The following is a 26,236-nucleotide window of genomic DNA, read 5'->3' as shown; positions in this document are numbered from 1 at the left end:
ATGGTGGTCCTCCAAAGAAGAAATGAACAAAAAAAATAATTAGGCGAAGGAGTTTCTGCGTAATGAAAAGAGAACAGAAAGAAGTTGAGGAAGCCATAGGAGTTGCGCTTAAAAATTATGAGAGACAAGATAAGAAAAAAGAAAAGATATTTAAAATCCTTATAGTATGGGTTTTATTGGATGTGTATATATTATGGAAAGATTTTGTTATTATATTCTGAAGTAGTGTGTATGTTATTAAAAAAAATTAATTTTATTTCGCATATCTGAAAATTTGGCACAAGTATTCTTCGCAGGGCAGAGGCACAAGCCGCCTTACATATTCGGCCGAACCCAATAGCTTTTGTTCAAACAGTATATTTGAATTTTGAAATTGAAATTTTGCTAAAAGAGATGCAAAATGCAATCCCTAAACTTATTTCATCATCCAATTAGAGAGATGAAAGGAACAGGAACCAAAGTCAAGTGTATCCCAGCTTAAAAAATTTATAATAGAAATTCTCAGTACATAAAAAGAGGAAGGGAGGAGTAGTACTAAAGGAATAACGTCATTGCAGATAAAGGAAATTGAAATGACTTCCATCATCATAGTCAAGTGTGTCAACAACAGTAATCACAAACCAAGAATTTCAATAATAAATTAACAGAAAGCTCTTTCACAAACCAAGAATTTCAATGGAAACATGCAAGTCCAAATAACTGAAATTCATTGCACATCAAAGTCTCTATTTACAGGTCAACCAGAATACATAAAACAGCCGCCGGGGATGATATCAACAAGTTGATGCAATAGCCTCCAGAAGAGCAACTACAAATTCCATTTGTGTTTCCTGGTTCACTCTGTTAAAGGTAGGAACATGGACAAAGATAGACTTGTGACCTTTTTTCTCTGCAAACCGGAGAGAATGGTAATATACATAATTGCACACAAAACGGCCTGCATCGTCAGACATTGTTACTTCAAAGCCTTTCTTCTTTAAGAATTCCAGGATTCCCTCGGCAGAGCAAGATGTCTTCAACCACCCAAAATAATAGATTAGGACACAAGGAAAACGGACAGAATACAGGCGAAGAACTTATTATCAATGGGAACTGATAAAAAATCTCTTTACTGAAACAAGTGAAAATATGCAATGTCAATAATACTCATCACAAATGTCACTTTTTTAAAACCAAGAATATGCAAATTTTGGAGTAGTTCTTCTAGACATAACATTTTGATAGAGACTGAAGGCTAGCCAAATTATTATATCTTAACTTTTTCTACTTTGTGCATTTTGTCGACATTTGATGCATTAAATCTCCTTCCTCATTTAGCCCTATATTTTTTTTGATTTGCACCGGGTGTCCGAGTCTCTTCGAGCCCCGACTATTCCCGGGGGTGCACAGGCCCTCGGCAAGGAGTTTCCCGCAAGTGCACCACGGTTAATTCAGGTTTTTACCCAGTCCGATGGCCCTCAGAAATTGTTTGCACCCAGTGGGTTTCGAACTTGAGACCTTGAAAGGGAGCAAACCCCAAGGCTCAAGTCAATTGCCACCAGGCCAACCTCTGAGGGTTACAAATATGTATGTAATGTTCTTCTCTTCTCTCAACCTTAAAAATCAAATTTTCACAAACAAAATTCAAGATGACCTCCTCATCTATCTCATCTACATGTCACTTCAATTCCAAGGGCACTTTTGGCTATTCTTTACTTTTTCAGCTACTTTTCTTTTTGGTTTTAAATTTTCTTTTGCCTTCGAACATTCTTATGGAAGTTTTGCTGAACTCTACTCAATGCATTCAATTACTGCAGGTCTATTTTTTGAAACTCATATAATATTACGTCCTCATAATATTGATTGTAGTATTGGTTGCTCATTTTTCTTTACAAATTAGATCCGAGATTTGCATGAAATAGAGGTCTTTTCTCCTTTTTTATTTTTCACTTATCCTAGCAAAAAAATAAATGCATATGCTTATTTCAAAGAGAACTTTTTTTCAGTTTATCGAGCAACATGCATATAAACATGCCAAGAAAAAAATTACTTTCGTCTTTAGTTGAATGATGTATTTTGCTAGCACAAATGAAAGAAATATAAGATACTTCTTCATCTAATATACATAAGCAGATTTAGTAAATATCATATGAGGAATAGAAAAGACCTTTCTTGCTTGATTTATTCCTCCATCCTCTGGAACAATAGGCAATCGCTGTGGAAATAAATAAGCATCTTAGCATCACGAAACATCAAGCTAGCTCATCTCAGCCTACTTCATTTTAGTCATGAAATAAAGACACCCTACCTGAGGTTGCCAACCAAGCTCATCTGCACAACGAAATGTGGCTTCATTCACTGCCAGACTCTCAATTGCAAACTTCGTTGATCCACTGTTTACTCCAAGGTGAAGCTGAGCAGATAAAACAAGACTTTTATATCAAGAATGCTTCTTATTTTTCTCCAAGCATTCCAAGTGTGTGTGTGAGAGAGAGAGAGAAGGTGGGGACGGGGGTTAGGAGCAGGCATAGTAAAACGCAAGGCCATCAGAAAATAGCACATCAATAATGTATGCATGATAAACTCTCCCTACCAGACTCAAAGTTCTCATGCAGGGCTGAAGTTATGCTGTTTTCATCACTTGCACATTTTCTCTCTATGATCCTTGATTTCAAACCCTTCTAATCTTCTCTATATCATAGCTATACGGTTAAGTATTTCCGAAAAGAAATCCAATCAAAAGTCCTCACAAACACTGCCGCAAAGAGTGTCCCTCGTGGACTTTTTCCATGCTTCAAAGGGGCTTTCCTATTGTTTGCACATTGAAGACCGGATATGTACCACCAATTTCTATGGATTTAAGTTGGCATGCTAGAATGCCAAATAATGGTTATGTATCCTGATATCCCACTAAAAATTGGTAGCTAATTGTTGAGAAAACCGATTAGCTAGAAAGTTAGGCAGCAAGAGGGCTTATGTTTTGGCCTTCTTTTCCCTTCAGTCATGCACTCTCAATCCAAAGACTCAATTGCTAGTCTCTTGGTCACAAATTAGCATCTATTCGTATGTTTTTACTATTATGTCTGAGATGGTAATGGAACTAACAAATAAGCGTCATACTATCAAAATAAGTTAGTCCGTGAAATTTGGTCTTCCACAAGGATAGAGAGTTTATCTTTCAGTTATCCAATTTTAAACCTCCAAAGTCTATGGCCACAAGTTCAGACATAGTTGCACGGTCTGATGCATGCATACTTGTAGTCAAATTCATCTACAAGTGTCAATAAAAGAAAATGGAAAACTAACTAGCAATAGTTGCTCCATGGTGTACCTGCTACCTCCCACCAGCAACAGGTACCAGGTAACTCTATCCACCAAGGCTTGGACATATAGGAAGAAATCACCTAGTGCTTTTGTCTCCGCTGGAATTTGAACCTAAGACCTCATGGTTTTCAACCCACTTCATTGATCACTAGGCCACACACATGGGTGCAGAACCAACTCTTATATTGAACTCAATAATATAAGAGTTGGTACTATTGAACTCAATAATGGAACCAACTCTTATATTATGGAGTTCAATAAACCTTTCCTCCCTGTACTCTGTCCCCAAGGTCAAACCATCATCGATCCATATCATTTTATATTCATCGTATGTGGAGTTTGATATTAGACTAGCTGCAAAATGCTCTAGGCTGAAACTAGGGCAGGAAATAGATACCTTCTAATTCCACCAGACTTGAATAAGCCCTCAATCTAACACTGTACGAGTATCGATCATTAGATCACCCAATTCATTTACCCAAGAAAATGTCTACAATTCGGAGGTAGTAAATAAAATTGAAAGCATCAGCAAAAAAGAGAACCACACATCCAATTATTCATGCTTCATAAATGTGCATAGTTTGTGTATATTCCTGCAATTTGCTGCATAAAAAAATTTAAAGAGGGAAAATTAATCGACACAAATTAGTCCAAGGAAAAGGTTGTCTTGGAAGAACTAACCCATATGACTTGTCCATTATTTGAACTGTTTTCTGAAGAGGACTCTGACTCTATGACCTTCAACAATGTCGGAAGTCCACCCTCTCCAGCAGTTTCAAGAACAGTACAGCTACCCAAGGTCACACCAGCAGGTAATCCTCTCTTTTTAACAAAATCTTTCAAGCTATTAACTGTTGTCTCTGTAGGATTCTGAGCAACACCGTGAAATTTCTTGAACCCCGTCACATGAATTGTCACAGATTTTGGCCCCTCTGATCCCATTTCCTCGTTCAAAACACGAACACGATTCCTAATACTTGATAGCTTCCACAATTAATTACCTGTTCACAACAGCCTCTTAATCTTGATCAAACATTCAAAGCTCTTAAAAGCAACAGTTTGACATTTCAGCATAACATGACAAGTACATTTGTTAAATTAGCCCTCCTAACTTCATACACAAATGCAATTCCTTAAAGCAATAAATAAACAGTTGAGCCATTTAAATTACTTCCTGAATTTTGACAAACAATCAAAATGGGCAAAACAACATCTCTATATTTCAATTCAGCACAAAAAGTAAAAGTTAAAAGAACATTCTCAGTGCTTACAAAACAATTGACAAGGGAAAAACAAAAACCACGATAGCTACATGATTAAACATATATTCACCTTATTATTCATTAATCCCCCTTGATTTACCAGGGCAGTCCCCGACCACATTTTGCATACCGAGACTAACTCATCTTCTGATCTGACCAAACAGCCTAACCCCATTGGAAATTAAATCCTAAACCTGGCATACAAATCTGAAGCATGCCTATCTACACAAGGTGATTCCTGTATATAATCACAATGCAATGAAAAACAGGGTGTATATACTATTCTAAAGGGAAAGTCAACCTATTTACAAAATACCCATCAAACCTCACTTTGGAACCAGATTAAGTAAAAGACACATGAAAACAAAAGGAAATCCTCTTTACATATATAAGAGGTCATAACTTTAACAAAGAATCAGCTGCATAATTACCCAAAATTTCCAAAAATAAAGGCACACAACATAAAAATTTAAAAAGTGACAGCTACCCAAATTTACCAGTTTGAGTAAAATCAAGAACACAGAGCTACTAAAGGCCAAAGGCAACTGCTTAACAAAACACCCATCAGATGATAATCCTGAACAACTTGATAAAACCAGATTAACAAGTGAATATATTGGGGGGGGGGGGGAACAAGATCATAACTTTACACAAGGAATCAGCTGACAATTACACCAAAAGGTCCTGAATTTCCAAAGGAAATGATGTTGCATTCCTATATACAAATAAAAACAACTTATATTACACAAAGAAAAGAATTACGGTGAAAAATCAAGACCATAGAATGGAAAAATAAAGACTACCCATATATATACCAATTTGAGTGAAATTAAAAAAGCAAAAGATCACAACCTTAAACAACGAATCAGATGCATAATTGAACCAAAAAGTCCAGAATTATCCATAAATAATCATATATACAAATAAAAACAACAATTCAATAGTATTACCCAAATAAACAGTTGTCTAGAAAAATCAAGAGCCCATATTGGAAACATAAAGACTACCGATATACTATACCAATAAATCAATAATATTGAGAGATTTCATGATATGGGTTTTACCTAAATTGGGTGGAGGCTTATTCCAGCTCTTTCTTTTCTCGGGATTGTCAAATACAAGAAAACAGAGTGAACAAAGTTGGTGTTAGCTGTATAGTATTTGATTGCCGGTACAAAATAAGCTGATCCAGTGTTTTATTTACATATTAATATACGGCGACTTTAGCTACTCATTTGTTTTGTCTGCTACCCTCTTCTCGTAAGGAGTGTGGAGTAGGGACCCGCTGTTGGATTGCTCAACGGTGATTGATTGGACTCATATACCATCACTACACTCTTTATTTGTGCCAAGCTTCTTTTTTCACTTTCTTTTTCACTAGTCTCAAGTCTCACTATACGCTTGTTGCACGTGTTCTCTACGAGTATACTCCCTCCACTCCACAATTGATCACTTTATCTTTAACACATTCGTTAAGAAAATAGGAACTCCTAAAAAAATGTGATCACTAAATTAATCTTAATTAATTATTATTAAAATATATAAATACAGGCAAAATTTTAAAAAAGTAAAATAATCATTTATTATGGACCGAAAAGAGTAATATTTTACAAAATTAGATAAGTATTTTAAAATTTGTTCTTGAGTCATAAATTGTTAGTGTAGATATGTCTCGGGCCCAATCTAATAAAGGAAAGCAGCAGACATTAAAAGAGGTTGCACATTTACTTGTATTCATTGTATTTTAGTCTGTAACTATTTTTTCATATTTTTAATTCAATTAGTACATGTATATACGGGCCCACATGGACAACTAATAAGATAGATTGGTCAAAACAGAATTAACCGACTCATTATCTCATCTTCGTCTCTCTTCTTCTCTCTTTCATCTAAGGTTTCTTTCTCTTTAAATCCGCCATAACTCACACAATTTCAAGCTAACATGGTATTAGAGCGGGAATCTTGACCCCTCTTGTTGTAAGCTTTACTCTAATGGTATTTTTTCTCAAAAACTCTGTCAATTTCGGTACTTATTTGATACTCATAGCGAACCTAGCGATCTTCAATTTTCGTCGATGAAAATTGGGGATTTCTTCATTTCTGGCTTCGGACAACTTATTCCAGTAGGAAGTTTCGATTGCTCAAGGATTTTCGGCGATTTTTGTGACTTCAATCATTTTCTAGGGTTTGCATGTCTCAAGATCTTACTTCTTCGGGTTTTAGAAGAAGGCTGGTAACATCTTTCTAGTCTATATTCTTCGAGATTGTCTAGATTTTGGCTTGCATGCAATTGATATTTTGTCAACATATATTTTACTTGAAATTTAGTATGGTCGTACTCGTTTATATCTAGTTTTTTGTTGTTATTGTGCTCCACATTATGGGTAGCCTCATGGATAACGCTGAACCTTCTTCTACCTCTAACGGGTTTACTTCGTTTACCCTAGACCCTTCTCACCCTTTCTATATCCATCCATCTGACAATCCTGGCAGTCAATTAGTATTTGTGTCATTCAATGGATGTGGTTTTGTTCTTTGGCGTAGTAGTATGCTCACTCTCTCTCTCTGCAAAAAATAAACTTAGTATGTTAGATGGGAGAGTTTCACAACCCTCTCCTAAATCACCATATTTTCCATATTGGGAACGGTGTAATGATATGGTGAAGGCCTGGATAACGAATTCTGTATCTAGGGAAATAGCCACTAGTGTTATGTGCTTTAAGACTGCCAAGGAAGTTTGGAAGGACATCAATGTGGGATTTGGTCAGTCGAATGGCTCTAAGTACATCCAAATCTAGAAGGCAATCAGCTCAACCACTTAGGGTTCATCTGATATAGCTCCTACTTCACTAAGATGGAGAGTTTATGGGATGAATTAAACTCCTCCTATGTAGGGGATGTTTGTTCTTGTGGGGCCATACCTAAATTCATTGAGGATCAATAATTATTTCAGTTTCTCAATGGTCTAAATGATTCCTATTCCACAGTCAAGAGTATTATTATGTTGATGAACCCTTTTTTACCCATTAGTAAAGCCTACTCACTCTTGTAACAAAATGAAAGCCAAAGGGAAGCCCAATCTGCTGCACCAAATTTCTCTAGTAGTGATACAGCCTCCTTCCTTGTCTCTCCTACATCCTCCAGCACTAATAGGAACTTTACTCAGAAAGTCAATTTTGAGACTAGGAAGGGTACTACATCTCTTACATGCAAATACTGCAAGAAACATAGTCACAGTGTGGATAAGTGCTACAGACTCCATGGATTTCCACCAGATTCCAAATTCACCAGAAATAAGAACTATGCCTCCTGTGCCCAGGCTGAGAATTTATCAATTGTTCCTGCAAACTCTTTTCCACAAAATTCTAACTCCTCAACACATGGGTTTATCAAGGAACAATACCAACATCTCTTGACCTTGTTTCAACAATGTGACGACTCGGCCCGTCGTCTCATGGGTTATCGCTCCATTTTTTTCCCATTCTCAGCTTCTTTATGCTTTATTATCCATATCTTATGTGATCGAGTTGGTTTGGAGTGGTTTTGATAAGAAATGAGACAATTAGTCTCTTTTAAGAAGGCTTAAGTTGGAAAAGTCAACCCGATGTTGACTTATGAGTTAGAGGGATCGGATGTGAGTTTCGATGATTCGGTTAGCTTCGGGGGATGATTTGTGACTTAGGAGTGTGATCGGAAGTAATTTTGGAGGTCTGGTGTAGAATTAGGCTTGAATTGGCGAAGTTAGTATTTTGGCGAATTCCGGTTGATAGGTGAGATTTTGATCCGAGAGTCGGAATGGAATTCCGAGAGTTGATGTAGCTTCGTTAGGTGATTTGGGATATGTTTGCAAATTTTCAGGTCATTCGGACGTGGTTTGGTCGGGTTTTTTATCGAAAGTGTATTTCGGAAGTTTTTAGAAAATTAGGCTTGAATTCGATGAGTTTTGGGTAATTTGATGTTGTTTGAGGTATTTTGATGATTGGAAGAGGTTTGAATAATGTTATAAATTATGTTGGCATGTTTGGTCGGGGTCCCATGAGGCTCGAATAAGTTTTGGAAGAGTTTTTGGAAGATTTTTGTCGTTTGAGCATAAGCATGTAATGATCCAAAGGTCCATTTTTAGTTCTGGAGATCGAAATTTTATTTAGAGATTTCTAGAATTTAAATAATGAATTATAGGAGTGATCTGGAAAGTTTGGTCTAATTTCATCAAGTCGCGATTGGGTTTTTGACACGAAACATGAGTTAATTGTTTAACGAGCGAAATGGATATCGCACTGAGCAAACGAGCTCCGAATTGAGTTTCGATTGAAGTACTATGTTCGTATCATTATTTGTGACTAATAGGAATAAGAATCATCGAATTCCGAGTTCGTATGATGGAGTTAGAGTTATTTTAGTAAAAAGAAAAGTGCTGCAATTTCTTTGGCTGCTGCTGTATTTTTTTTGCAGCGTGAACAGTAACCGCGCGGGTGAACAGTGATCACGCGCATGAATAGTGACCATGCGCGTAAACAGTAACCGCACGGTGAACAGTACTTCCGAAAAATTCTTGGCAGTGAGTTTAATAAACATTTCACCCGCGATCCAAGTCCCATTTCCTCCATTTTTGAGCAACCTTGAGAGCTTTTGGACGGGGATTGAAGGGGGTTCCTACAGGAAATGATTGGAGGTAAGTCCTATGAACTAAAAACACATTTTTATTGTGAAATTGATCTTGGAATCCATGGAAATTTAGCGAAAGAGGAAGAACTAGGGCTTGAGTTTTAATATTTCAAATTTGGATTTAAGAGGTCATTTGGACTCCGATTTTGGTAAATTTAATATATATAGACTCGTGGCGAGATAAGGAATCCGGTGATGTCAATTTTCTAATTTTTCGAGACGTGGGCCCGGGGCTCGAGTTTTGCCAAATTCGTGAATTTTGATATTTTTCGAGTGCTTTCGATTGGGTATTGTCTCTTTAGCATTATGTGACATATTCATTGCGATTTTGGGTAGATTTGACGCATGTGGAGGCCAATTCAAGGGGCAAAGGCGTCGCGAATTAAAGAAATAGCCGGTTTGAGGGGAGTAATTGATGTAAATGATGTCCTGAGGGTTTGAAACCCCGGAATTTTACATCGTAACGCTTTATTGAGGTGACTTGCACGCCGGATAACGGGCGTGGGGTAGAGCACCATTGGGGATTGTGACTTGGTCCGTCCTGAGAGATGTTTTTACCGTGTTTTCTATTTAAACTAAATTGAGAATCATCCTTACTTGGATTTAATTATTACATTTGGGCTTCTTGCCAATTATTTGAATCCTTCAGGGATTGACATCACTGTTTTCGCATATATGCATATCATTTGATCTCAGTCCAAGGTTTTAAATACTATTTTGCAAACTCAGCCATCTTTCTAAGATTTGAAAACTTAAATGATATTTCTAAATGATATTTCGGGCTGAGAACTACTGTTTTACAAATGCCCAAGGGGCTTATGATGATTTCTGGACTGAGCATGGATCGGGCTGCGCGCCGCAACAGTGTTATATTGATATTGAGGCTGAGATCCTGGTTGATTACATTGATATTGAGGCCGAGAGCCTGGGTGATTATACTGATATTTATATGAGGCTGATGGCCTAGATTGGATGCCGCGAGATGGCTTTATATTGCGCTTGGGCTGTAGGAGCCCCTCCGGAGTCTGTACACACCCCCAGTGAGCGTCGTCGACGATAAATAAAATGGATGGCTCGGGCTGCACACCGCAGTGGGTACTAGAGAGTACCATCATATGCATTGCATTGCACTCATGCATAGAGTGTACCATCATATGCATTGCATTGCACTCATGCATTTGTTTTTATCTGTTATACCTGTCTCAGTAATTGGTACTCTGATTTAATTGACTTGTTGCTTCACTAATTGTTGTTCTAAACTGCCAGTCATAGTTTACTTTGTATTTTTCCATGATTTCTTATTCTCAGCCTTTATTTATGTTTATTACTCACTAGGTCGGAGTACTCACATTACTCCCTGCACCTTGCGTGCAGATCCAGGTACACCACAGGCTGAGTGAGGATTTGTTTAGCTGAGCAGCAGTATCCGGGAGTATTGAGGTAGCTGCATGGCGTTCGCAGCCTTGATCTCTCCCCTCTATCTCTATCTTTTATTCCGCATTTTTCCTAGACAGACTTGTAATAGGTGGATATTCTGTATTAGAGGCTCATATTCGTGACACCGGATTCTATTGGGCTATGGTGTGGTATTTTAATTGAACTTTCGCAGATTTTATTATTAATTATACACTTGAATATAATGACTTAGTAAATTCTTTGTGATATTTATCTATAATCTGAATAAAAATTTGGGTTAATGTTGTTGAATGGTCGGGCTTGCCTAGCAGTGTGTTGGGCGTCATCATGATCGGGGTTGGGGTCGTGACAAACAAGCTCAAATGTCTGTTGCTCCTACTTCTGATGTTATAAATGTGAACAACTCTGCTTTTGCTCACTTTGTAGGTTTGTTTAGCAAATATGTTGTAGTTTTTGTGGATTCTCATACATGTGCATCATCACAATTAGGTGTAAATCCTTGGATCCTAGATACAGGTGCCACTAATTACATGACTCCATAAACACATTCTATTCAATGTGCAACCTTTAATTAAACCTTATATGGTAACTATACCTAATGGATATAAATCTAAAGTTATATCAACTGGATCATTGCATCTTAAACATGATATAATTACTGAATGTCCTTCTTGTACCATTTTTTTAATTTTAATTTGATATCTGTCCACCAACTCATATCTCAACTGGAGTGTTCAGCACTGTTTACCAAATCATTATGTTTTTTACAGGGCCCTTCTCTGAAGAGGCCATTAGAAATTGGTAGAGTTGCAAGCAGGCTCTACTACCTCTATCCAGATGCAAACCTTTTTCATGTTTCATCTACTTCTGTGTCTCATTGTTCTCCTTGTAATACTTTTAACTATTTCTAAGTATGATGCTAGTATTCCTGCTTGTAATCAATCTTCCATACTTGTTTCATTGCCAGTATCTTCTGATAAGTACAGTCAACTTACTCATCATATTATCGATGTTTCAACTTGTAATCAATCATCTTCTATAAATAAAATGGACTTATTTTGACATCAAAGACTAGGGCATATGCCTTTTAATAGAATGAGATCTATATCATATTTGTTCGATAAGGTATCATCTAAATAGTATTTTATTTATCCTATATATCCAATGGCCAGACAACAAAGATTACCTTTCTCTGACAGTGTTATATATTCTTCTGCCCCTTTTTAGCTAATTCACATTGATATTTGGGGTCCATACAATACTCATAGCATATAATGGCTTTAGATACTTTCTAACATTAGTTGATGATCATACAAGAGTCACTTGGATTCATCTTCTGTCTTGTAAGAGTAACGCCCTCTTTATTCTTAAAGCTTTTGTCAACATGGCTAGGGTACATTTTCAGTCATCCGTTCAAGCTTTTAGATCTGATAATGCCTTTGAACTTGGTAGTAGTTCTGAGGTTATTATGTTCTTCTCTAGCCAAGGGATCTTACATCAAACTACAATCCCTCACATCCCTCAACTGAATGGAGTTGTAGAGAAAGAATACAAGCATTTGTTGAAGGCCTCAAGGGCACTTATGTTCCAATCTAATCTTCCCCTCAAATATTGGGGAGGTTGTGTATTAACTGCCACTTACCTCAGAAACAGAATGCTCTTAGCTATACTTTAGAATGTTTCTCCTTATGAGAAACTTCATCAAACAACTCCAACTTATGACCATCTGAAGTCTTTTGTTTTCTTATGTTTTGCCATTTCCCCCAAAATTGGTAGAGATAAGTTCCAATCGATGTCTACCACTTCTATATTTATGGGGTACCCTTGTGGTAAAAAGGGCTACAAACTCCTCAACCTTGATAATCATGCCATATTTTCCTCAAGGGATATAGTGTTTCATGAGCATGTTTTTCCTTACAAATATAATTTCCTTTTATGTTTCCTTCTTCCTCAGAATTTATTGATTTTGTTACTCCACCATCATCCTCTACTTTTGTTCCTACTACTAATTCTCCTAGTACTTCTCTTCCTAACATTTCTCCTCCTCCTAGTGTTCCTCATCCTAACACATTTTCTCCTTATAACATCTTGCCCTCTGATTCTACTACCTCTAATTCAACTTCTTCATCTGCTCCTACCAATCCCTCTCCTCCTCCTTTGAGTAAATCTACTAGAATTGTACAACAACCCACTTATCTTAAGGATTACCTTTGCTCTTCTGCTTAATTTTCCGATTCTCTTCCAACTTCTTCCAAGGTTTCTTTTAGTGATATACATGTGCATAAGTCTTAGTTCTACTAGCCGGCAGCTTTACATCCTGCATGGTAAGAGGAAATGTTAAAGGAATTTCAGGCATTTGAGACAAATCAAACATGCAATATTGTACCTCTATCACCTCACAAGAAGGCTATGCTTTGTAAGTTGGTGTATAAATCAAACAAAGAGCTGATGGATCCATTGAGATGTATAAATTAAGGTTGGTGATTAGAGGGGACACACAAAAGGAGGGCATTGACTTTATTGAGACTTTCTCTCCTGTTGTTAAGCTCACAACCATCAAGTGTTTCCTCACCCTTGTTGTTAAGTGGGGATGGAATGTTTTCCAGCTTGATATGAACAATGTTTTCCTTCATGGTAATATCCGTGAGGGAGTTTATATTAAGGTTCCTCCTGGTGTGTGTGCCTCTCCTGACTCTGGTCCTTTGGTCTGCAGACTCAAGAAGTCTTTTTATGGCCTTAGGCAGGCCTCCAAATAATGGTTTTCAAAGCGGTCTGAGGCTCTGCATTCCAGAGGCTACATTGCTAGTATGAATGACTACTCCCTCTTTAATTACTAAGACTTCTTCAGGCCCTGAAATAGCATTGGCTGTTTATTTTGATGATATCTTACTAGCTGGTAATGATATTGTGGAGATGGAGTCCTTAAAGTCCTTTTTAGATGCACAGTTTAAAATTAAGGATTTGGAGACAATTCACTACTTCCGGGTTTCGAGATCTCCTACATTCTCAAGGATATATCATATGCCAACACAAGTTTCACCACTGTTCTTCTCTCTGAATTTAACTGCCAACATTTCTCCCATGTGATGACTCATTTGGATCCTTCTGTCAAACTTGTGTTAGATATGAGTGCTCGTGTTTCTTACCCCAGTCTGTATAGAAGGTTAATTGGGAAGCTCAATTTTATCCAACACATCAGGCCTGATATATTATTATCAGTGCAACATCTGAGTCAATTTCTTCAAAAGCCACAAGTGCCTCACATGGTAGCTGTTATACATATGCTCAGATATTTGTTGCCCTGCCTAGGGTATCCTCCTCTCCAATTCTTCTTATTTCTCTTTACAAGCTTATTCAGATTCTGATTGAGCAACCTGATCCATTTCTCACAAGTCAGTGACTAGTTATTACATTACTCTTGGTGGCAACCTTGTCTCTTGGAAGAACAAGAAATAGACCATTATATCTCTGTCTTCAGCTGAGGTTGAGTAAAGGGCTCTTCGCAAGGTCACAGCTGAAGTCACTTGGTTAACTAGGCTCCTGGGTGATCTTGGTTTGTCTATCTCTAGCCCTGTTCCCATTTTTTGTGACAGCCAGTTAGCTCTCCACATTACTAAAAAATCAGTCTTCCATGAACGCATGAAGCACATTGAAATTGATTGTCATTATGTGCACACTTGTCTGGATTCTGGGTTGATTTCTTTATAGTTTATCTCCAGTGCTCAACCGTTTGTTGATAGTATGATTAAGGCTATTTCTGGTCCTCTACATCATGGGATTCTCTGAAAGCTTGGTGTGTTTTCACACTCCAACTTGAGGGGTAGGGAGCGGGGGGTAGGGGAGGGGAGGGTGTTAACCCAGATGTGTCCCGAGCCCAATTTGATAAAGAAAAGCAGCATGCCCATTAAGAGAGGCTGTCTATTTACTTGTATTCTTTGTATTTTAGTCTGTAACTATTTTTTCATATTTTCAATTCAATTAGTACATGTATATACAGGCCCATATAGACAACTAATAAGATAGATTGGTCAATATAGAATTGACCTACTCATTCTCTCATCTTCGTCTCTCTCTTCTTCTCCCTTTCATCTAGGGTTTCTTTCTCTTTAAATCCGTCGTTGCTCGTACAATTTCAAGCTAACATAAATTAAAGGTTAAGAAAAATATTATAAGTTCTTGAAAGTGATGATTGTTGATCTCGATTAAGTTAACTTAATAAAAGGAGAAACATTATGCTATTGAAGTCCTTAATCATCTTACGATATTCAACATAAAATTTAAATAAAATTTATAATTTCCAATAATTTAATTTGATTTACTATGGTCATTCTTTAATTTCAACAAGACCATATAACTTTCAAATCTAGAAGTTTTTGAAATTTTTTAAAGCTATATATTCTTATGTTCATTATAAAAGACATAAACAGGGATGTCACCTAATTAACAAAACACGTTAATAGTACCCCAGAAGAAATAAAATATGAAATTCATGTTAAAATGAGAATTACAATTGATTCTTTCAATCAATACTCGTGGATCTTGTAGTGTTTTTCTTGTGTGTCTATGATCAATTCTCGTTATAATTGGAGGTTTTTAATAATAAGTTTGATTTGATTAAAAAATTAATTATTTATATATTTTTTTAAATTCATGAGAAATTGTCACTGAAATAGTGTTCTTGTATATTTTTCTAATTTTTTGTCAATGTTTTTGTTTGGGTATATTTATAAGTGTGCTCATAAATGGCCAAAATTGTTAAAACCAAAAATGGCATTCATAGTTTCGTTGTAGTAATGTATGTGCACGCAAGTATAAAACATACTTCTAAAATTTGATCTTACCCTCGTTCATTTTTCTCTCCAAAAAAATAAATTTAAGGAACATTACGAAATATTACAAATATATTTAGATTAAAATTAAAATTCAATAAATTAATTAAATTTTTCAGTTAATTTGATAACTTAAATACAATAAATTAATTAAGAAAAGGATTTTCAAACAGATCTTAGTTTTTTCTTCTTTGTATTTTCTATTTTTCCTTATTTGATGTGACATTTCTGAATTCTAAATTAAGCATTTTTACACGATTATTTGGTCTAATCCTTTTTTTCTTAAACCTTTTTTTCTAAAGTTGTGTTTATTAAGTAGAAGCTAATTTGTCGTCATGCTGTCAGCCTTTTGTTTATCGCGAAAATGGAAATAACAATTGAATTTGATTTAGTGGTTCTAAAAATATGTGATCTATTTTTATGCTAGTTGTTAGGCAGTTGATGCTATGTGAAAGACTTAGAAACGAGATACAAGTTTAAAAACGAGATGTTAACCAAACCGAATCGCTACCAATCGGGGCCTCGAGCTTGCTTGTTCGAGGGCCTCGGGGTCGAGTCCGAAGCTCGGCTGGGAACTATCGAAGGTGGTCAATGGAGCAACAGATGTTTACAAAATGACAAGGATCCCCTTTATATAAGAGGTGGAATCCCAACATAGTACAAGTGCATTTATTACAAAGATATGGAGATGAGACACCTAGTTAATGCCTCGATACGGGCTCAGACTAGCCTGACAGATTTTGTCGGCTCTAGCTTCACGCCTTGGGAACTCCTCAATTTCTTTTCGTGACCATTGATCTCATACTGCCCTAAGGTCGAGCGTCGATGGCCCTTGAGGGATGAACCCGGCCGTGATTTCGAGCCTTCGAGCCGTTATACCGATGGAAAATTGGACCCTCCAATTTTACCGTATACAGATAGTCCCCACATTTCTTAGAGTAGAATGACAAGAAAGGACCTTGATAACCATCTTTCCGAGTTTCCCGTGATGACGTCATACTAATGGCATAGGCTTTTGTGGCAACTGAGGCATCCCGTTGACTTGTCTTTTCAGCGTCTTTCAATGCACAGTCGATCCTTGTCCTTCTAAGTGATAATATCGTCGCTGATTCAGTTCCCAAAATGCATTAATTACGTCTGCCGATACGTCTTTCAAAGACATTGATGGCGCCGTCGGTTGCGTTTTTCAAAAGAGTATTGATTGTGCCCACCAGTTACTCTGCCCTTTCTCTATAAATGGGGGCTTTCTAGAACCAATTCCTTATTCAAGTGTTCTTCAATCAGCCCTTCTCCCATTTCTTCTCTCCATCCTCATCCATTGTCGTTTCCCATGCCTGAGGCCTGTGGCCTTAAAGTTTACTAGTATCGTCAATTATACCATGACCTTTTCTCGGGGCCCCTCCTTATCGAGCGAGATTACACCAACTTGTTGTTGTTGTTGCTATTTTGTTATTGTTATTGTTGTCGCCGTTAGCTCGAGACAAAGAGATAGGGAGGCTGATTCTTCCGACTTGGGAAGGTATTTGGACTATACACCACTGCTCACCTTCCTAGCCCGTCCTGGTGTGGCCCTTCACCCCATTTGCTTTTTGTGGGGTGAAGTGGTGCCTCTGGCCGATAGCTTGCACGGCACGCTGTCCTAAGAAGTGGACTCAAAGTAGCCGTGCAAGCGAGGCCGACACCCGCCAAGTCTTCTACCGGGCCGTGATCTTCATGGCTGGGTGAAAGCCATTGCTTTTTGGCGGGCTATGGCATTTTTTCATCCCTTTTTGCCCCTTCACTTTCCTCTTCTTCATCTTTTCCCTTTACTCTTCTTCATCTTTTCCCTTGGAGATTCCTTTTTGGAGGACCGAGATGAGACCCCCGAGGAGGTGGCGGTCGAAGATGTTGCCACCGAGGATGTATACCCGAGGGGATGGCGCTCGAAGATATTGCCGCCGAGGATGAACCCTCGAGAATAGATTAGACTCTAGGCTTTTCTTGCATATGTACCTTTTTTGCTTCTTTGTTTCTGTGTAAGGACCCCTCGTGGGCTTTTGTAACCAAGTATTTATGAATATAAAGATGTTTCTTTAATTCTATCTTTAGATGTATGCTATATTTCCCTTTATCTGTGCTTGTGTAGAATCCGAGTGCATAACCCCATCGGTTGGTGCAAATATCGGGCCCGGGTTGGACTGATAAACTCAGGTCGTTGGGACCCTGACTTCGAGTTGAATGAGAGTAGGGCTTCGAACCCCCAAATCGAGGCTTAGCCTTTAGACCCTGCGATAATCTTTGAGGGGGAGTTCGCTCGGAAGCTCGAGAATAGAGATTGCCTTTAGGCTTTTGAGCACAGTCCTCGAGTTGGGGTTTGCTCAAACTCGGGCCATCTGGAAACTTGTCTTGAACCCAGTGTAGACGACCTTAAGGCGTTGTAGATAGATCCCGGATGAGGGACTGTCTGGGTTTAAATGGTACCCCGAGGCCAAGCCCATATGAGTGGAGTTTTAAGTGCTAATTTTTTCCTTGAGAGGAGCCTTCGAAACCGGGTACCATCTTGAGTCTTGTAATGACACCGATGGCCCTTTGGAGAGATCCCCGAGATCGGATACCATCTCGGGACTAGCGATGATTCCAAAGGCTTCCTGGAGCCTTTCTTCTTTTTGGTGGAGGTCCTCGAGATCGGGTACCATCTCGGGACTAGCAATGATGCCAAAGGCTTTCTGGAGCCTAACTTCTTTTCGATGAAAGTCCTCGAGATCGGGTACCATATCGGGACTTATAGTGATATTAATGGCTTCTTAGAGCCTTTCTTCTTTTTGGTGGAGGTCCTCGAGATCGGGTACCATCTCGGGACTGTCGATGATGCCAAAGGCTTCCTGGAGCCTAACCTTTTTTTGATGGAGGTCCTCGAGATCGGGTGCCATCTCAGGACTTGTAGTGATATTAATGGCTTCTTAGAGCCTTTCTTCTTTTTTCCTGCGTTAGGTCTTTCACTATTTCAGCATTATCTCCCTTGTCTAAATTCCTGCTCCAATTCTCTAATTTAGCTGTAGCCATGACTGCTACATCAGGACCCATTTAGCAGGGAGGAGAGAGTTCTGCCTCCGGTTCTCGCCTTGCTGGCTCGGGGCATTTCGCTTCGAGAGGGGACTTTTCGTTAGAAAGGTGCTCTGATGCTTAAGATCAACGAGAGCATACCTTGGAATTTACTTCTTCGATAGGAGAGGGACATCTTGAGTCGGTGAGGAAAGACTGTGGATGGGGGAAAAGGTAGTACTACAGGCACCTTCCTCGGATGAGAGTATTATGGACCGTGCCGAGGGGTTTCTGAATGTGTTCACGTATCCTTTCACGTCGGGCCCTCTTGATAGGGTTGTTCTTGACTTCTGTCAAAAGTATCAGGTTACCTTGGCCCAGATCCATACGTCATTTTGGCGGATAGTCTTGATGGTGAGGTTCTTTGCGGAGAGGACAGGGCTTGAATTTACTCTTAGCCATCTTAGCAGGCTATACCAGCCTTTTCATCATCGAGGTCTGCTAACCTTACGATGCCGGCCGACTACGCCTTTCATTGTAGATGATGAAGAAGACAAAGGTCGGGAGTGGATGAGTCGATTCGTCCGAGTATGGACTGTTGATATTATCCCTGTGGAGTTTATGCCATTTCCTGAGGAATGGAATTATACACGTAAGTGGTACACTCGTGCCTTCACAGTTTTTCAATTATGGCGAAGGGGTGTTCTGTAAATATGCCTTCTTTTCTTTTTCTGCAGCAACTTTGTGGATGTCGGGCGAGGTTCCCGATCTTCCGGATTGGGTTCGGAAGTGGTGACCCACTCGACTAACAACAAGTAAGTGGCAAGCCTTATCTAAGGATAGGTGGGAAGCAAAATACCACGATATGTGCTGTGCAATCTATTCCCTTCTCTCTTTTTTAGTTGGAAAAGAACTTTCTCTTTCTGCGTACTAACCCTGTTATTGTAGGCATCGGGGAGCCTTCTGAGGCGAGGTCGCCCCCCTTAACGGAGAAGGAGGATCGCTAGTTTCTAGGCCAAAGAATGATAATAATAAGCAAGAGATACCTCTGTAGGGTGATGGTGCTCGAAGTAAGGCAAACCTGGACCGGGGGCCCGGAGTCGAAGTATTGACTGAGTCTGTTGCGCTCGTGATTTTTGGTTTTGGAGAGGCAGTTTATCCTCCGCAGTCGTCTTCTTTATCTATTGGAGGTACTTCGAGGGATACTTGAAACCCAGGATCATATGCACCGAGCGACTGTGTCTCGGCCGGGGTCGACTCTGTCGGAGCTGAGGGAGCTGGGTTAGCAGATGTGCACTCGACCTTCGAGGAAGCATAGAGGCTTAATTCTGTGGTGAGTTTATGGCACATGTCTTTCGAGTTTGGCGCCTTCCCTTCCTTACTGAGTTTTCTTTTGCAGGCCTTCGACAAGCTTAAGTCCGAGCTGCTTCGCCGTGAGGCCAAGCTGCAGAAAGCTCTAGATAAGGAGAAATCCCTTAGGCTCCTTTGCGATGAAAGGGAAGTCGAGTTGGCATATTTACAGTATGAGGCGAGTCGGAGCTTGAATTATGAGAGATACTTGAAGGAGCAGGTAATTTTTGTTCCGAGCGAGTGCGCGTTCCTCCTTCTAACTCCTGAAGCTAATGTTTCATTTATTTCAGGTGCAGAAAAAGGTGGAGGGCTTGGAGCACCTTCGGGACGAGGTTGGCCGAGTTAAGCGCAAGTATGATGAGCTAAAGGTTCAGGCGGACGCCCAAGCTTCGACGAAGAAGGGTGCTTTGGCTAAAGCTTCCGCCCTTGAGGTTCAACTTCGCTTAGCTGGCGAGAGCAGCTTGGCTCGAACAGAGATGATTACGAAGCTCGAGACTGATCTCTCAAAGATAAACGCCGAGGTTGTGGATGCCCGAGATGAAGTTGTAACGAGCCGAACTAAGGCTGACCAGAAAGTGGCGGTCTATTTAAAGGATGCTGCTGATGCTCAAGCTAAGCTGAGAAAGATCCTTGACAACGAAGATAGGAGCAAAGAATACGCTGGGTGTAAGTCTCGGAGGAAAACCCTCGAGGAGATCCACGCTAGGGGATTTGACCTCTCGGAATAGTTGACGCAGGCGAGGGCGGACGAGCGTGGTGCTCGGTTGCTTCTATTCGACGCATAGGATAGCGAAGGTGAGGTCGACGGGCCATAGCCCCCAGGGGGAATGTAGATTTTTCTTTCCGATTCTGCATATAGCTTTCTCGAAGCACGTTTGTAAATGGAGCTTGTATTTTTCCGCATGTATGTATAAAGAAGAAACCTTGCAGTTTAGTTTCTCCTACATTTATTTTTGCCTTTATTTTAGCCAGACGAACTGGTCATTGAGCCGAGGGGAATCCTTAGATTCATGGTATGGCCTTGAGGCTCATTGGGTTGGCCCGTAGGCTCTTACGCGCTTTTGCTCTTAGGCATATTTAGGCCAACTGCTTTTGGGCTCAGTCCCCGAGTCGGGCATCGACTCGAGCTTATTTGACTCTCAGGTTGTCGAATTTTAGGCTGGCGACAGTGGCTCTTACGCTTTTGGTTGATGCGACCTTTTAGTGTATGTGGGCTGGCGACAATAGCTTTTACGCTTTTGGTCGATGCGACCTTTTAGTGTATGCGGGCTGGCGACAATAGCTCTTACGCTTTTGCCCTTAGGCATATTTAGTTAACTGTTTTGGGTTCAGTCTCAAAATCGGGTTACGACTCGAGCTCATTTGACCCTCAAGTTTTTGAATTGCAAGTTGTCTCTTAGGCTCTTACGCGTTGGGTCGGTACGACCTTCTATATATATGGGCTGGCGACAGTGGCTCTTACGCCTTGGGTCGATGCGACCTTTTATGTAGGCTTTATTTTTCCCTCGATAAGGATTTTTTGAAATAGTGTTTGTAAGCACGTGATTTTTGCCCTATGTGAGAATTATTCCCAAAAATTCTCAAAAATAAAACAATTTTTTTTGTTTGTTTGCAATTGTTGTGAATTTTGTGTTATTTTTCTTGTATTTTTTGCATTTGTCTGTGCATGTTTATTTGCTAAATTAATAAAAAATACAAAAATACGTCGCATTTGCGTTTAGGATTTAAGTTTGCAATTATGAGTAATTAAGTTTGTTTTACAAGAATGAAAATTACAAAATAGGCATCTTTTGCATTTTTAGCCTTTAATGTCAAAATTGCGTGATTGTATTTTAAATTATCATTTTCATTTTATATGATAATTGTTGCTAGGAATTAATTAATATTTTTAATAAGTTAATTTAGTTTATAACTTAATTTATAATTTTAGTTTTATTAATTAGAAAGTAAAAGAAAAGAGAGCAAAAAATATAAGTAAAATCAGATTGGGCCACCTTCTAATTTAAATCAACCCTGGCCCAAATCAAATAACCCCACCGGGTCGACCCGACCCGGTCCGCCGCATAACCCAAACAAATCCCAATCCCCCTTCTTCCATTTTTCATTTTTTCATTTTTTGGAAAACCTAAACCTAAAAACCTAAACTACCCGCCCTCCCTCTCTTCTTCTTCTTCTCCAAACCACCATCCCTTCACCTTCTCCAGACGAGCTCGAGCTCGAGCTCAACCATGGCTGCCCTTCCCCCAGCCTCTTCTCCTTCAACACACACACACACGCACGAGCAGCCCCACGACCATCCTTCATCTTCTTCGTCTTCGACAACTCTAGTCGAGCTCGAGCCCGTCAATGGCGACCTTTTCACCTTCTTCTGCTTCGTCTTCACGTCGCCATGGACGCAGCAGCTGCCCCGTCGTCCATCTTCCTCAGCTGAACGACCAGCCATGAACGACCCCCCTCCTGCTTCGTCTTCCACCCGTGAACAACACACACAGCGCCACCAATACACCACCCAAATCTGCCATCGTTTCTGCTACGTAAAGCAGCCCAACGACCACGACAGCCTCCAGCCATCGACGGGCTGCCCAGCGCCGCCACTGTTGCGTGCAGCTTCACCAGATGCTTCATCTCCTCATCGTCAACCTCCCGTCTCCGTCGACCAGCCTGTTGCTCGCGTTGCTGCTGCTGCTTCGTCCAATTTCTGCCCCTTCGACACATCTGCTCCTCACGCCAGCAGCAGTCCGGCGAACTCGTGGTCGTCTTCGTCATCCGGTTCATGGTCGTCTTCGTGATCCGGTTCGTGGTCGTCTTCGTCGTCCAGTTTCGTCGCCTAAAATCAACCGAAAAATATACAAAATTTTCGGGCAGATTCGAGTTGTTTTGGTTTCAAAGTTTCCGGGCAGATTGGTTTCCGTTCGAGTGCGTCGTTGTTCCGATCCGGTTAGTTGGTTTAAGTTCCATTTCTGTCCGTATTTTGCTTGATATTCTCGGATCCGAAATCAGTGTATGTTTGTTTCTTTCTTGTTCGTGGTTTATCGTTTCTTGATTATTTCTTCAGTTTGTTTTTATTCATTTAAAAGAATTTAGTTTTAATATAGAAGTGTGTTAGTTTGATAACTTGAATCCTTCATCTTGGTTGCAATATTGTTAGATTTAGTTTGAGGTTCAATTTATTATTGAGTTTAGTGATTTGAATCTGTTTATTTATTTCGTTTAAGTTTAATTTGAATTTGAACTCAGTGATTTGAATATACTTGTCTGTTGTTGTTGAATCTGAAGGTAGGTTTGTTGTTTAAAAATATTGTCCAATCAAAATAATTCCAGTTGTTTCTTTGTTGTTCATCATTTAGTTTGAATTTGTTGATTGAATTTGATTAAGAATTGGTTATAGCTGTTATATTTTGGTTAATTGATTAGGTGAATTGGTTATAGCTGGTAATTTGATTTTAGTTCTTAGATAATTTTTGAAGTTTGAACAAATTTTTTGAATCAGAGCAGTAACAGTAGTTTTAGGGGTAATACGAGAATTAACCAATTGCAGATTTATTTAATTTAAGTGCTCTGTCCACTAAGCTCTAATAATAGTAAAATATTATAGTGGGGAACAAGACATATGGTAGTGGGAATCTAATATATTTATTTAAGTGGTAGTGGGAAACAAGACATAATGATGTAAAGTAAAAAGGAGGGGGGGTTAATAACGAGGTCTTCTTTTACCACTGAAAAAGAGGGGGAACCGTGGGGTCCGTGTTGACTGCTTTTACTTAATTAAAAATCAGAAATAGTATAGGTAATAATAAAAGTTAAAAGGTACACATAGTAGAAGGATATTGGGCTGAAACGTAAAAGAGGTAAAAAGGGGTAGTAATAATAGTTTAAAAAGGTAAAAAGGAAATAGGTAAAAAGAAAAGGAGGAGTCTTGCTTTGGATATAAAAAGAGGACTCATTTGACACTTAAAAGTGACTGAATTTGGAGATAAAAAATTTTCAGAAAAAAAAAGGAGATAAAAACAGACTTTTAATCTTGAGAGTTGAGGATTGAGAGAAAAGGACTGATTTTCAGAAATCATAGAGAGTCAGTAGTTTGAAAGTGTTCTACTTCGAGTCTTAAAGAACAAAAAATCAGAATTATCCCATTGCCTCTTCTGTCTTTTTTTTGGGTTCATTCTGTCCTACCTTTGAGAGTTATTGGGATTTTTGGGTCTTCGATTGTTTTTTTCCTAAGTCTGGTTGGTTTTTGGGTTACTGCTCCACCGGTTTTCAAACTATGTTTCTGGGCTATTACATTACTGCTACTGGTTGTTTGTTATTGCTGCGTTGTTCCTACTACTGTTGATCCTATTCTTCCTTTCCTTGTATTCAAATACCAGGTACGCTACTCTGAATCATTTCGACATATGCATTGAAGCTGAAATGAAATGGCCAGAAGATTTATGCTTCTAATTATAGAATATTCGTATTTTTTAGTTAGATATTCATTATGTGTTTCATGTTATATGAATGGTAGAAGTATGTATAATGTGAAGCGTTAAATTGCGGAACTATTGGATGGGTGTCGGTATGAACACCATAAGTATTAGTTTCGGCTTTGTTAATTTTTTAGTTTGAAATCGCATTCAAATAAAATTGGTCAATAGTCAATATGGGAAATCGATTTAATTTGGGGGGGGGGGGGGGGGTTAGTAAAATATAGATTTGAATTTGCAAATATTGGAATAGAAGAAATTTGAGGTTTTTTATTAAATCTTTGAATCTTGTTAGTAACGAAGATCCGCAAATATTAGGCAAATATAATAGGCCAATAATGTCGTAGAATCAGCAGGCTTGATGCTTTTAATGTGTGATTCAATGTAGTAAGGCTAAGAACATTAATCCATTAGGTGCGAGTTTGAGCAAGATGAGTCAACGTTTAAGTTTAATAAACTTTCTAATAAGCTTTAGTAATTATGGTTAAATCTAGTTTTAAATGGTTGTGAATAATTAATCCCAATAGTTTTTTTTATATAACAATGCGATCTTTAAACTAGCTATAATTGATTTCTTTTGAATATTAGTTGTCGAATTTCGTAGTTTATTTACAATTTTGAATTTTTTATTTTTTTTTTAGTAAAATTCCTTTCCATTAATATTTGTCTTAATCTAGCAAATAGTATGTTACATTTTCTTATTTTTCTTAAGCTCGTAATTAATTAGGATTTTTTTCCCTTTATTTTAGAGACTAATTTAAATAGAAATGTAGTCACTTTAGGATATACTTAAAATAAAGGAGACGTGCTTCGCCACAGTAAATCACAAATTGTGGGGCCCTCAATAAAAGGATTCAATAACCGGATAGACTTTGGAGTTGGCCGTCTAGTGAATTTTCACGGCCCCTTCCCAAAATAACGATACGATAGTCTCTTTAGGACGCGCCTTAATTAATCTTACCTTTCTAAATTCGGGTGTGCATTTATGTGACCTAAATCCAAATCTCAACGGAGTAGAAATGTGTCGCTAATCACGGGTGCATTGATTATGACGTGGTTCGAGATGCATATCCATGACGTTGTAAATTCCTTTAAAAAATAATGAATGAGGCGAGCCTCGACAAACAAGAATACACAAATTGTGGGGCCCTCAACGGATAGTTATTTCGAATGCTTAGATTTCGAGACAGGCCGCATAGCGAACTTTACGGCTTTTCTCAAAATAACAACGCGTTAGTCTTTAGGCGCGTATTTAATAATGTTATTTTCCTAAACTCGGGTGCACATTTATGTGACCCAAATCCAAATCTCAACGAAGTTGGAACGTATCAAAAATTGCGGGTACATTTATGTGGCGCAATTCGAGATGCATTCTCACGACATTGCAATTCTTTGAATAAATAATAAGAAAGCGGTAAACAGTTAAAATTTGCACGTAGGTTCATAATTGTATAAAATCAGATAATCAAGCCGAATATGACAGTTGAACGACCGTGCTAGAACCACGGAACTCGGGAATGCCTAACACCTTCTCCCGGGTTAACAGAATTCCTTATCCGGATTTCTGGTGCGCAGATTGTTAAACAAAGTCATTCTTTTCCTCGATTCGGGATTCAACCGGTGACTTGGGACACCATAAATCTCCCAAGTGGCGACTCTGAAATAAATAAATAAATCTCGTTTCGATTGTCCCTTAATTGGAAAAACTCCCCTTTGCGCCCCTTTGCGGGGGCGCGGGTGAAAAAGGAGGTGTGACAGCTCTGGCGACTCCGCTGGGGACTTAACCCGGAACCACTGGTTCAGGGTTAGAAATTCGAGCTTAGATAAATTGTTATATTTGGTTTTATCTGATTTTGTTACATGTTTGGGCCCAATGTGCTAAATGTTGCTTTTACCGCTTTGATATTATCTGAACTGTATATAATTT

At 38.8% G+C, this 26,236-nt stretch overlaps 1 protein-coding gene across 6 annotated transcripts; it reads right to left on the bottom strand.

Moving 5' to 3' along the window:
* Positions 1-558: 558 nt before the first annotated feature.
* On the bottom strand, positions 559-5,867 carry LOC107795383 (uncharacterized). 6 transcript variants are annotated; one of them, XM_016618011.2, is made up of 6 exons: positions 5,630-5,867; positions 5,211-5,280; positions 3,985-4,304; positions 2,288-2,392; positions 2,147-2,194; positions 559-1,013 (listed from the first exon to the last, which is right to left on the bottom strand). In XM_016618011.2, the coding sequence occupies exons 3-6, from the start codon at positions 4,243-4,245 to the stop codon at positions 774-776; spliced, it is 654 nt and encodes a 217-aa protein (XP_016473497.1). In that variant the 5' UTR covers positions 4,246-4,304; positions 5,211-5,280; positions 5,630-5,867; the 3' UTR covers positions 559-773. The 6 variants fall into 6 exon arrangements, with proteins under 6 accessions (XP_016473497.1, XP_016473498.1, XP_075096907.1 ...); XM_016618012.2 differs by lacking the exon at positions 5,211-5,280 and adding an exon at positions 4,636-4,803; XM_075240806.1 differs by lacking the exons at positions 5,211-5,280; positions 5,630-5,867 and adding exons at positions 4,636-4,803; positions 5,516-5,535.
* Positions 5,868-26,236: the final 20,369 nt, after the last annotated feature.

The sequence above is a fragment of the Nicotiana tabacum genome, chromosome 20, assembly GCF_000715075.1.
Source record: "Nicotiana tabacum cultivar K326 chromosome 20, ASM71507v2, whole genome shotgun sequence".
Classification (NCBI taxonomy): Eukaryota; Viridiplantae; Streptophyta; class Magnoliopsida; order Solanales; family Solanaceae; genus Nicotiana; species Nicotiana tabacum.
This window is presented reverse-complemented; position numbering and strand designations above follow the sequence as displayed.

Bases quoted from the DNA above. Each gene is read 5' to 3' on its own strand.
- LOC107795383 (XM_016618011.2), bottom strand. From the start codon at position 4,245: ATGGGATCAGAGGGGCCAAAATCTGTGACAATTCATGTGACGGGGTTC. The intron at 2,393-3,984 runs GTTAGTTCTTCC...TTATCTGCTCAG, and splicing joins ATAATGGACAAGTCATATGG to CTTCACCTTGGAGTAAACAG. The intron at 1,014-2,146 runs GTCTTTTCTATT...GGGTGGTTGAAG, and splicing joins GAATAAATCAAGCAAGAAAG to ACATCTTGCTCTGCCGAGGG.